This window comes from Vigna umbellata, chromosome 2 (genome assembly GCF_029865625.1).
Source record: "Vigna umbellata cultivar VRB3 chromosome 2, Vumbellata_1.0, whole genome shotgun sequence".
NCBI lineage: Eukaryota > Viridiplantae > Streptophyta > Magnoliopsida > Fabales > Fabaceae > Vigna > Vigna umbellata.
Window position 1 is genome coordinate 15,113,034 of NC_142166.1, and position 13,080 is coordinate 15,126,113.

A 13,080-nucleotide genomic window follows, 5' to 3' on the forward strand; every position below is an offset into this window, starting at 1 on the left:
AAAATCAAAAAATTGTATTATTATCTATTCTATATGGATGGATATGTGTAGGCATGAGAGTCGTACCTTTCTGATGTAATTTTCTTGTCTTTCAATGCTTAATTTGTCTGCTCCGCTCACTTGCACTCTTGACCGAAGATACCTGTAAAAGGCATTCCGACGTTCAAGTTAGGCATGGTTTAGTGAATTGTTTATCACAATTGAGTATTTTGGATCTAGTAGAACGTACTTAGCTTTTGACCTTGACCTTATATTTATAAGTCATCCCATGGATCCTAAACTAGCGCAGATCCAATAAAATAAAAATAAACTTACCTTTAGATTCGGTTAGTTACTCATAAACAACTTATCAATATCAGATATTTTTAGCTAATATGTTTTATCATTCTACTATTATTTTATCATCTGTTGGACTATTGGCCCAATAATAACTTTAAACGTTGGCTCAATTATGGTCCAACATCAATAAAATCATTTAACTTGGTTCACCAATGTTGATGTAGCGGATAGACTGAACGGTCCTGAGTGTTAACCGTTCGGTCTATACTATATATCATACATATGCCCCCCTAGTCCGAGTTAACCGTTCGGCTTTAGCCAATGTTAACTATAGGACTTATATGAGCTTGAGAAAGGTCGTTCTCGTTGTATTGGGGAGCTTATTTTCAATGTGCTTTAAGTATTCATTTCTGTCGGCACCAAGAAGCAGACTCTAGGAGTTCACTTAGAACGTTACCTTAAGTCGAGAAAACTCGGGTGAGAGTTCATGTAGAACGTTCCTCACCTAATGGTTTAGGACCAGGGGTTCTCGGAGAGCGTTCCCTGAGTTTTGCAAATGGAAGTGAGAGTTCACGAAGAACGTTCCTCACTGCTCAGTTTAGGACCAAGGGTTCTCGGAGAGCGTTCCCTGGGTTTTATGGACGAGAGTGAGAGTTCACGGAGAATGTTCCTCATCGCTTGGTTTAGGACCAGGGGTTCTCGGAGAGCGTTCCCTAGGTTTTGCGGACGAGAGTGAGAGTTCACGGAGAACGTTCCTCACTACTCGATTTAGGACCAAGGGTTCTCGGACAACGTTCCCTAGGTTTTGCAGACGAGAGTGAGAGTTCACGGAGAACATTCCTCACTGCTCAGTTTAGGACCAGGGGTTCTTGGAGAGCGTTCCCTGGGTTTTGCGATGAGAGTGAGAGTTCACGAAGAACGTTCCTCATCGCTCGATTTAGGACCATGGGTTCTCGGAGAGCGTTCCCTGGGTTTTGCAGACGAGAGCGAGAGTTCACGGAGAACATTCTTCACCTCTCGATTTAGGACCAGGGGTTCCGAGAGAGCGTTCCTTGGGTTTCTTAATATCACCACTCAACTTGTGATTGAATGAAAATTGTATAGCTTTATTCACACCAAAAGTGTAAGCACATAAGTCTTGTCAAAAAATTTATTCGAGACAAACATGACATCAAAATTTAACTAAAGTAAACGTGAGATGAGTCACATTCGAAGTGTTAGGAAGGACTTTTTATTATATTTTCTAGATGATATGCCCCGAACTGAGCGGTCAAGGCTACAACTACGACTGCGAGTTCGCTTATGTCTTCATTCTTCTTTTCTATACGGTCATTCGATACTTCTCCGTGGAGACCTTCTTCTTGATGGGCTTCTTATCTGTGGTTGTTCCTCCTTCACGTACTTACGGAGATGACCCGCACGAATAAGTGCTTCGATCTTATCTTTGAGTGTTACACACTCTTCGGTAGTATGTCTCAGGTTTTGATGGTATTGGCAGTGCTTTCCTCCATCAACATTTTTAGGTGAATGAAGCTTTCTGACCGAAAGAAGTTCAGCACTAAGGGTTTCCTCAAGAATTTTTGCCTGGGTGCATTAACAGTTGTGTAATGATCAAATTTAGGCGTTAGGGGGAAGTCCTTTTGTCGAGGATCTCCTCCCTTGTCGTTGTCGCCGAATGATCGTCTACCATCCCTTCTATTTTCTCCTGCAGAAGCTTCCTGCTGTTGTTTTTTCCTTGAGCTCCTCATGTCCTCAATACGAATAAATTTAGCAACCCTTTCCTGAAGTTCATCCATAGTTTTTTGTGGTTGCGCATATAATTTTTCAGCAAAATATCCTAATCTTAAGTGTGAAGGCAAATTGCTGATGATAAAAGTCTGATTAACCTCTTTTACTCGCCGTGCAGTTTCCTTATACCTTTTCATAAAGGCCTTCAAAGTTGTCTCATCCTCTTGTTTAGTATTTACCAATTCTGCCGATGTTAACTCTTGTACCCTATTGGATGCATACTGTTTCCCAAAAAGATCTTCTCAAGTGGCATAACAATCCACTATGTTTGGGGCAAGTGTGTTGTACCATTCTAATGCTTTTCCTTTGAGTGATAACGAGAAGGCTCTCTACACATAACCGGATCGTTGTCTGTGTAGAATGTCATTGCGTTCACAAATGTCCTGAGGTGATCATTTGGATCAGTCGAGCCATCATACTTCTCTAATATAGGAGGAGTCTTTTCCGGCATAGGAGCTTTCATGATGGGCACCGAGTAGGCTGGTAGGTCGCAAGATTTGCAGAGCGTGGGTATAACCCTACTATTTGCTTCCCTTCTTCTTTGACCGTTCGAGTTGGTGTGATGGGACGACATTTGATTGCGATCGTTCGGGTTGGTGTGATGGGATGACGGTTGATTATGGCTTGCCTTGTTTCCATTTACATGGTTTGACACTGAATGTTGGGCGGACTGCTTGAGATGAGTTTTTTTCGCCCTTAGTGCCACAATCTCCTATTCATGCTTCCGCTGCATCTCCAATAGTGCTTGCGCTTGGGTCTGCATCTATGCTTGCATATTCCTGATCATCTCTCTGGTGCTTTGTTGCTCCTCCATATTTCTCGTGGTCACCATTTGGTTTCTTCTGCTTCTCTCTGCCCCACGATGGGTGCCAAAATGTTCCTGTATGGATATGTGTAGGGCTGAGAGTCGTACCTTTCTGACGTAATCTTCTTGCCTTCCAATGCTTGAGTCGCCTACTCCACTCACTTGCACTCTTGACCAAGGGGTACCTGTAAAAGGCACCCTGACGCTCAAGTTAGGCGTGATTTAGTGAATTGTTTATCACAATTGAGTATTTTGGATGCAGTAGAACGTACCTGGCTTTTAGCCTTGACCTTATCTTTATAAGTTATCCCATGAATCCTAAACTAGCATAGATCCAATATAATAAAGACAAACTTACCTTTAGATTCGGTTAGTTGCTCATAAACAACTTATCAATATCGATATCTTTAATTAATATCTTTTAATTATTCTACTATTATTTTATCATTTGCTGGACTATTGACCTAATAATAACTTCAAACGTTGATTGACCCAATATCAATAAAATCATTTAACATGATTGATCAATATCGATATAACGGATGAATCGAACGATCCTGAATGTTAACCATTCAATCTATACTATATACCATATATTATGTAATATATTTGAAAACTTTAAATTGTACGTACAGACACGATTTCTAATAGGTGTAATTTATAATAAAGGAATTCTTATGATTGCAGTTTTTTTCTAAACTAAGGAAGAATGTTGATCTAGACTTAGTAGCCAATTTCTTGTTTTTAATATCATTTGACTTCACAATTGTATAAAAAGGTGATTTGTTAAATAAGCGAGTGAGAGAGTGGACATCCACGTGGCCTTTTCCCAGCGTTGTTCCTTCCTCTGATTGGGACGCCTATTTTATTCATGTCTCCACATTAAGTAGACTTGCTGGAACCTATATCCACCATAACAAACCCATATTTTTATTTTATTTTATTTAGAGGATTAGGAAGAAAGAAAGAAATCGTGTAAGAAAAAGTATTACATTAATTAAAATAAAATATACCAAACCTAAAATATGAATTCTGTATTAGTTTCATTTTTTTCAAATTGAGTTTTTTTACTTAAAAATAAAAACATATTTTTAAAATGATGCATCTCTTTTCATTCTGCTTAATTTTCACTCGTTGAAAGACTATTCTGTCTTTCCGAATGTATTCAACCAAACAACGACTTAAAGTCAAATATGCATAACTTAAAATTTCATTTCATATGGTTAAAACAAAAGACTATTGAGATTAATAGTTTATAATCCAAATTCAAATCTGTAGCTTTGTTAATCTTATAAAAAAGTCATAATTTTTATTAATCATTGCCCACGTACTCGATCTATTGTATTCTCCTAGTTTACCTGTTGTTTATAAAACTATTTGGTTATGATGTATGTATTGGTATTAGTTTCAATACTAGTAAATAATAAAAGATGATTTACCAAAAAAGAATAATACTAGGTATTTATAGGAACTTGAAATATGAACACTATCCGATAACGATACCGTTCAAATTCATTAAGCCTGAACAAATCAAAGAAGCAAACTCGATTTTCTTCCCAATACTAAAATGCACTTCATTTGGAATATAAAGAAAAATGTACTTTTACTCTATACATATATTTGAATTAATTTTAACAATATCTTTATTAAATGTATTCCTCACAATTTTTAATATTTTTAAGAACATTATCTAATAACTTAATAACAACATCGTCTAATTATGTAACAATGTTCGGCATCATATAGTTTAACTCTTCTTTCTATTGGTAAAAAGGCAAGAATACATGCATTTTGAAATAAGAAACATAACATCACCAATAAATGCCATGGATTCATCAAAGAAAACTAGATCAAATTTACTCTTGAAAGTTAAAAACAAATGCATTTGTAACAGAAATATTATTTTTCTATAGACTTACTTTGAAAATAAAACATTGAATATATTTCACTTAACTTCAAATTTAATTGTAATAAAAATTAATTTTATAGAATAAAAGAAGTTTAAAATCATGTTTTTATATACGGCCCGAACACAAGTGAGTAATAACAAAATTATAATACTTTGGCAGGGTAAGCAAACAATTCTAAGTTTGCAGTGCCTGACCTCCAAGCCCAGAAATATTAGTTGGGAAGACCTGCATGTAAAATTGAAAGGACATGCAGATATATATATATATATATATATATATATATATATATATATATGTATATATATATATATATATGTATAGTATATATATACTATTATATATATATATATGTATGTATATGTATATATGTATGTATATGTACAAGTATAAATTTTCTATGGTTTAATTTATTGTATCAGACTATTTACAGATGAGATATTAAATTGATATAATCCTGTTTCATGACCTATAGAAACTAATTTCTTACTTTAACCCATGTTTGTTGGGTAAATGCAGCAATAGCATTGAGTCCTCCAAGTTGGAGACCACGTTGAGCCATTCCCCAAGGACTGCACAGATCACTCCCTAGTTATAAACCAACTCCAGCTGCATTTCCTCTTCACATTGTATACCAAGGACACTAAAAGCATTAAAAAATTATCCTCTATCAATTATGAAAACCAAAATATTAACAGTATGCAGGTTCTAAGCAACAAACATGATCGCTACTTAATTTCAATCCTAAATTGAGCTTTGGCTTTTTCTAGATTCTGAACCCGCGACTACCATAAACTTTACAAACGGGGTATTTAGATGAATGAAGCGCGAGCCTCTCCCTTCACTTCACCGCCAGGCATCTGTAGGTTGCATATATTTAGAACCTTCTGGCTAATTTCTGGAGAAAGTTCCTTCAAAAGATCTGAGACAGCTAATTTGTGCTTCCTCTTTAATTCATCTAACTCCTCTCTTTGTTTAACCAACAAATTCTCCAGTTTTGTTGCTATGAGATTGATGTATTCTGCTTCTGAATCTTTCACGGTTCCAGATATTACATTCACAGCAGATTTTTCACTGGTTGCACCTGATTTAATACTTTTTTCACTGGAAGGGGAATCAACAATCTCATCACACACCTTCTCATCACTACAATCACCAACACGATCATCTGCTGAAATATCACCATTCGCGGCCAGACTACCATCCGCAGCGTTTGCATCTGCAGCAGAACAAAAGTTTGAAGAACCAGCACGATATGGAGAGTTTCCACCAACTCCCTTTGGCGAGTCAGACCAGAACTTTCGACCTGAAGGTAATATTTCTAATGCAAGACTGCCAGGAGAAGTAATGGAATCGTGTTTCATAGGAGAGGCCTCTGGCCTACTTTCAGAGGTATAGCCTGAATCTTGACTATAACTGTCAACAGGAAGTTCACTGACGTTCCAACTAGGAATGTGAAACCGAATTTCAGAGTCAATCATCCTAGCAATAGTTGTAACATCTTGATCAGTTAGTTCCAACTCCTCAACCATTTCACTGGCAACAGAGGTTGAAGTGTCTGCTTCGATATCAAAAGGAAAGTGGATATTGCGAATATGACCTACATGGAAATGAACATCAGAACCAATGAAAAAGAAAATAGAAACTTTGGATAAATATAAGATAAGAAATTAAGAGAAGACCTGAGGAATCTGCAATTCTCAATTTTAAAAATATTGTATTATTATCTCTCCTCTGACCTTCCACCGTGAATTCCCTACTTGCCTCAGCAGAAGTATCCACAACAATAGCTTGATTATGAGAAATATTTGCTGCATTTGCGATGCATCAGATGGTAAACAAAATAATATAGTTAATTGGGAAATTAGACGCAAGGGATATAATTACCTAAATGATGGGTTTGAGCTTTTGAAGATCGGCCTACACTTTCATTATCATAATCTGACTGAAGGAAGGGATCCATCAAGAGGTCCTTCGCAGACAACCGTTCAGATACATGAGCAATACACTTTTCAATAAATGCTTTAACTTCAGGATCTGTCACTTTTGCCAATGATGCTGGCTTTATTCCCTACCGGGAATGGAAACAACAATAATAAACATAAAGATGATAAGTGAGAATAAGGGCCGGTTTAAGAAAATGGTTTCCGTTACCGTTTTCACCAATAATTGAAAAACATTTTTTTTTTCTGGTTTGTTTCCTGTTTTCAAAGATTTTGGCAAGATAAGGTGAAACTATTTAACATTTTTATAGTTCTTAACGGAAAATAGCAATGAAAAATGTTACCTTGAAGCAAACAAGCCCCTAAAATATCATGAGTACCCGTCAACTGTTGACTACTGGACAGTTATTTGATTCTTTGCAGAGTATATGAATAAGACTATGGAGCAGAAAAATATATTTCAAGTTGAGTTAAAAAATTTCCATGACCATTTTAAACCTTAAAAGCATGTCCAACCACATCTGTGGTCCTCTTCAAACATCTAAATTAGATCTTTAGCAATTTCCTACATAAGCTAAAACCTTAGATGATTCTTATCGAAGAGGTGTTAACCATTATTCCCAAAAGAGGAGTATTAGCACCCACACTCTGCTATTGGTTAAATTGTATAGGAGATTATAAAATTATGAGAAAGAATCATTAAGTAAAAAGTGAGACCCATGGAATTATGTCATTTGTAATAAATTCCAGTTAATAGCATAGAGTGTGTTCGAAAGAATGTGCTAATATCATTTCTCATTCTTTAGAAGCCAATTAAAATTCAGGTTCAAAAACTGGAGAAGAAGAAAAAATACCATATCAAATATTCTAGGATTTTTTAAAAGCTTTCATTGAGGAATGAAATACTATATCCATCTCCATTGAGATGAAATGAGCAATTCTAATATCAGCGTTGCATCACACGTAAGGTAAAATAGTTGGCAACATTTTGATAAAAGAGCTTAACTTACAGATGTCACTTTCTTGTATATTTGAGCGGCATTGGCACATTCAACATACGGGTACTCAACTGTTACCAACTCTAGCAAGCACATACCAAAAGCATAGATGTCAACAAGCTCGTTGTATTCCTCTTCGTAAAGTTCTGGGGCCATGAACTCCGGAGTTCCTAGGCTCACAATGAGAATTACAGACGCTTTCAGTTTCCCGCAGCAGTCCACAAAAGAAAAAAAATAAGGAGTATAACAATTTCACAGGAAATGTTACCTATGACACTGTGAGCTGAATTGGCCTGCTGGAGGATAGCCGCCAATCCTAAATCACCAATTTTTACCTCCCCTTGATTCCCATTGACAAAAATGTTATCACACTTCAGGTCACGATGAATGATCGGAGGATTATTACTGTGAAGATAGTGAAGGCCTTCCAGAATCTGCTTAGACCATTTCTTCACAGCTCTCAAATCAACATGCTTATGTTTCTTCCGGTATCTAAATTAAGAAAGTAAAACATAAACACAAAAAGCTCACCAACGTTACAAAATAAAAGCACAACAGAAGCCGAAAGAGACTCACTGGCGCAACGTTCCTGAGGTGAAAATTTCAGTAATGAAGTTGATGTTCTCGCTCTTGGAGTCAATCCATGAGTTATAAAACTTAATTATATTCTTATGCTTCAAAGTCTTGAGTAAATGAACCTCCGAATAAAGTCGCTCGAAATCTTCAGAGTTACGTAACACATCCGCCAGCTTAATCTGATTCCAAGCCACTTCAATACCTTCCAATTCATCAAACGCTCGATATCTACATTTCCATTTCACTGTTAAGGCCAAACAAAAATCCTCCCACCCCCAAAACGAATCCATGCAGACTGGTTACTGGTTATTTTAATCAAGCGTGGAAAAATACAAAAAACCGAAAAAGGATACACTTTCTTGAAAGCCCCTTTCCCTAAAACTTCCTTGTACTGCAGAATAATCCAGCAAACCAAATCAGATCAAGCGAAGCGTTTTAAAAATAAGTCGCAAAAGTAATCAATCGATTATTAATAGAATTAACAAGGTAAACGAAGGGGTATAACGGAAGGCATTAAGGATCCGCATTGAGGAAGATGTGAAACTGACCCGACCATAACGACCAGAGGGATCCACCTCGACGAATTCCATGTCAGGATCGTCGAGGTCCTGCTCGGAGGAATCCGGCAGCATTGGCAGAAACCCTAGCTACGTAGAAGGAAGTGCTGAATTGGGAAGAAAATGGGGGAAGGGAAGAGGAACGGGAATTATGGGTGTTGTTATTGGAATTTCGGAGAACGCGAGGAAACAATGCTAGCTCTGGTTCTGGTTCTGGTTCTCGTTATTGGCAGAGTGAAAACAGCACATATAATGGTACGATGCTTTCGATTGAAACGCTCCGTTTCCGTTATAGACTCGGAGGAGGAGGAAGAGGAAGGTGCGTGCAGGTGCAGAGTAAGTTCAAGGAGACGCAACTAACATGCTGTTAATATCTTATGCTGGCCAAGTCAAATACTCTCATTTATAGCGTTCAAGGCAAGTTCATCGGCTACTACTCTCTTATTTTTGTTTTTTTATTGCTCGTTTACTTCATAAACAAGTAATACAATATTAAATTTAAATTTTCTAAGAATTAATTAAGTTGTAAATTTATGAATATTTTTAGTTTAGTTTTTTATTAATGATTTTTTTTAGATTGGATATCTAAAAATTTATATATTCTAATTGAGTTTTTATTATTTAATATTTTTAATTGATTAGGTGATATGATAATTATATATTTTCATGATCTTATTACTTTGCCTTTAAAAATATGAGATTTTTTATTAATATAACACAAAACATGATTTTTATTATTCCAATATTGTTTTATACTAATTTCAAAACCATAGATACAAAGAAATATACAATTTCAAAATTGAAAAATATAAACAGAGTTCTTGTAAAAAAAATAATAAAAGTTTAATTAAAAACATTCAATGCTGTAATTAAGTTATTTTATAGTTCTTATTAGAAAAATTAAAATAATTAATGCTAATTAATAATTATACTCTTATTTATTTCTTAAAAAAAATACAAGATTGTTTTTTGTCTTTAGTTGAGAAAATTTAGCCAAGTACATGATTTATTTTAAGGTTTTGACATTTTCTTCATCAAACTCAATTTAAAAATAGAAAATATGTTCAGTTTGAGCTAAATTTGTACCCGTCCTTCAAACGCAAAATTAATCTTTAGTTTAGGTTAGAATTTTTTTTTTTTCTTAAAGTATCTGTCTAAACATTATTAAAGTGGATACTTTAAAAACTCGTGTTATAATAGAATGTTAACTATTAAAATTGCAATATAAATAACTTGTAATTATTAATTAAATAAGTAAAACATTTAATGTAACTGAGTTAGAGACAAAAACAAATGTTTCTTAAATTATACAAACTAAATAGAAAAATTTTGAAGCTGTTGGACGAAAACTAATAGAACCAAAGATAAAGTATAAAATGATTGTATTACATTTGCAACATTATACTGGGTTTATAAGATCTCCCATTTAGGAGAGAGATTAATATTATATGATTTTTTAACATCTAAAACAGTTAATTGGAAAACATCATATTGTTTTTAATATTTAAAAAATTAGTTGAAAAGTACTATTATAAAAAAATTTGATGTCGGATTTTATAATAGTCGATGTCATATATTTTTAGACATCAGATTCTACTAGAATCTATATCTAATGATTTTAAACATTAAAAAAATCGAGTTAAGAATGACATTTCCTATATCCTTTAGATGTTGTATTATAGGAAAGGTGATGTGATATCTAATTACACTATAGATTGTAGAGTGGTTGATGTCTAATGATGTTTAAAATAATAAACTAATACAACACAAAGTTATTTTTATGTAGCTATTAGATGTCGGTCTCCATAATATCTTATCTCTAAAGATATATGATGTTGATCTCCCATAGAATCCATAATCATGTACTGTATAAAGAACTTAAAAAAAAAATAGTGTGAGAGCATTTCCTTTTCACAATTCCTTTCTACTCTCTCTTCTCAACCTCCTAGTAGCTGCGATGACCCGTGCGACCACCACCAAAGATAAATTTTCTTTCATTTATCTCAAATGCATGTTGTTTGGATGCTTTGGTATTGTTTTCTTTCATTTTCACCAATTGCTTTTGTGTAGGGACTGTGTTTTGGACATCTTCAAGTAGTGAATTCATGAGTCAAAAGGTGTTGTGAAAGATGGAGCTCCAAATGGAAGAAAGAATCAACCAAAGCATGGTAGTTATGGAGCAACAATTCATGGAATAATTACAACAATAACAAATGCAAAGAGCACTTGAAGAAAAACTTTAGTCCATGATCCAAAAGAATATGTAATTACCCATTGAAGCATCAACATGACATCATGTGAGCAAAAAAGGCTCATGCTCTAGTACAGATGCTATTGATTACTCTTATCAATATGAGTTATTGGTTGATGGAGATCGTTGTAGTGACCGTAGGATAATAACTTGGAGGAGGGAAAAACTTTCATGATGCTCCTCTATTGCCCCACTACGTGCATGTGACAATTGATGAAGTTCAAGATCTCCATGCTCGAGTGTCTGTGCCAACTTCAGAAATTCAATTTGTTGAAGAGGCCTTAGGCACATTTATAGCTTGACCTAAAGTATTGATCATGCCATATTTTGGCCCACCATGAATACTATATTGTTATTCTTAGTATTTTTATGTAACATTTTATAAATAAAGGACTCATACCTTTGAAAAGATTTATTTTAGTTCTCCCATCCTGAGAAGCAGGTTATGCGTCAACTTGTTATCCATGAAGATGATGACATGACAAAAGTAGACAATGATCGTCTAGGAAAGCTCATAACGAAATTAAACAGGTTGAATAGAGGACTAGTAGAGTGAGAGCTAAAAGTATTTGGCCTCCAATGTCATGTGTCATTGTACATTACTCGAAATGATGCATTAGAGGTCATTGGAGGAGACTGAATGTTAAATATTTGAATCATACAACTATGGTGCATGTAAGATTTTTAATTGTCTTTCATATATAAATCTTGGAATTGCTACTTTTTAATATATACTTAACTTTCTTATTATAGGTACATGGACATAGTCATTGTGAACCAAGGTCAGACTTCTACTTATGAATTTATTGAACCTTAACCATTCAATCTTCTGGAAACACACTTGATCATAAGCAAACTTATTTACAAACATGGATATTTGAGTAAAAACAAAAGATATGTACCTTATGCATACCATGATTGGTATGTGTTATTGAATGTAATATTTTATTAAGTGATGCTAATTAATCAACTAATTATTTGTTATTCATGGTAGGGCCCATTAACAATTAATGGTCATTATACAATGATAATGTATTGTTGTATGATTTTGTTCCTTACATAAGAAGATGAAACCTGAGTTGAAATCCATGTTACAAACATAAGTGTTATTTTGTTTCGTATCATCTACTTATTTATATTAATACTAACCTATATTTTAAATGTTTCCAATTTAATTAGTTGCGGGTAAGACAAAGCACAACAAATTCAAGTATTATATCTAAAGGTTGAAACTCATTCATCTTAAAGTTATTAATTTTGTATGTCAATTTATGACCTTGATATATGATTATTTTTTGTCTTGTTTAGTGTAACAAACAACCAGATTCATGGGCATGTGACTATTATGTCATGTCTTAGATAAAAACCATCATTCGAGCAAGAATTAAAGATGATTGGACTAAGGTAATAACATATATCTTTCACATATTACAAATCACATCAAACTTTAAACATTAGTATGCATACATAATGAAGTTATGTTATTTTTGCAATTGTTCAAAAATCTCACCTACAATGTATGACACAATGAAGAAGATAAGACATGAATGGATAGCATGTGTATTGGAATGATGGGGTTAAGACCCACAATAACAATTGTATTTTTCTTGAAAACTCTCTGGACAAGTTTTTTATTATTTTAGTTTTAGTTTTGATAATTTTAGTATTAGTAGTCACATTTTGTGTTTCAATAATTTTAGTTTTGAAATATAATCATACTGAAATTTTTTTGAACTATTTTAGAGCATTTTTTATTTTTCAAGTTTGGTTAAATTGTAAATATAAAAAATATTTAAAAAAAAAAAGACAACATTTGTTAGTACACCAACATACGTCAAATACTCTCCATTAGAAGTGACACTAATTGGATGTCGGTATGTTATAATACTCGTTGTTAAGGGACATTACACTATGTGACTAACATATTTAAATGTCTGCTTTTAACAAAGTTAATTTGACATCTCGGTCTAAGACGT

The 13,080-nt window shown here is 34.2% G+C and overlaps 1 protein-coding gene across 1 annotated transcript; it reads right to left on the minus strand.

Annotated features, from left to right (window-relative positions):
• Positions 1–5,161: 5,161 nt before the first annotated feature.
• Positions 5,162–9,226, minus strand: WNK3 (WNK family serine/threonine-protein kinase 3). The gene is made up of 8 exons (XM_047323689.2): positions 8,845–9,226; positions 8,650–8,687; positions 8,297–8,524; positions 7,989–8,212; positions 7,733–7,890; positions 6,667–6,850; positions 6,462–6,590; positions 5,162–6,379 (listed from the first exon to the last, which is right to left on the minus strand). The coding sequence occupies exons 1-8, from the start codon at positions 8,926–8,928 to the stop codon at positions 5,592–5,594; spliced, it is 1,833 nt and encodes a 610-aa protein (XP_047179645.1). The 5' UTR covers positions 8,929–9,226; the 3' UTR covers positions 5,162–5,591.
• Between the last annotated feature and the right edge of the window lie 3,854 nt (positions 9,227–13,080).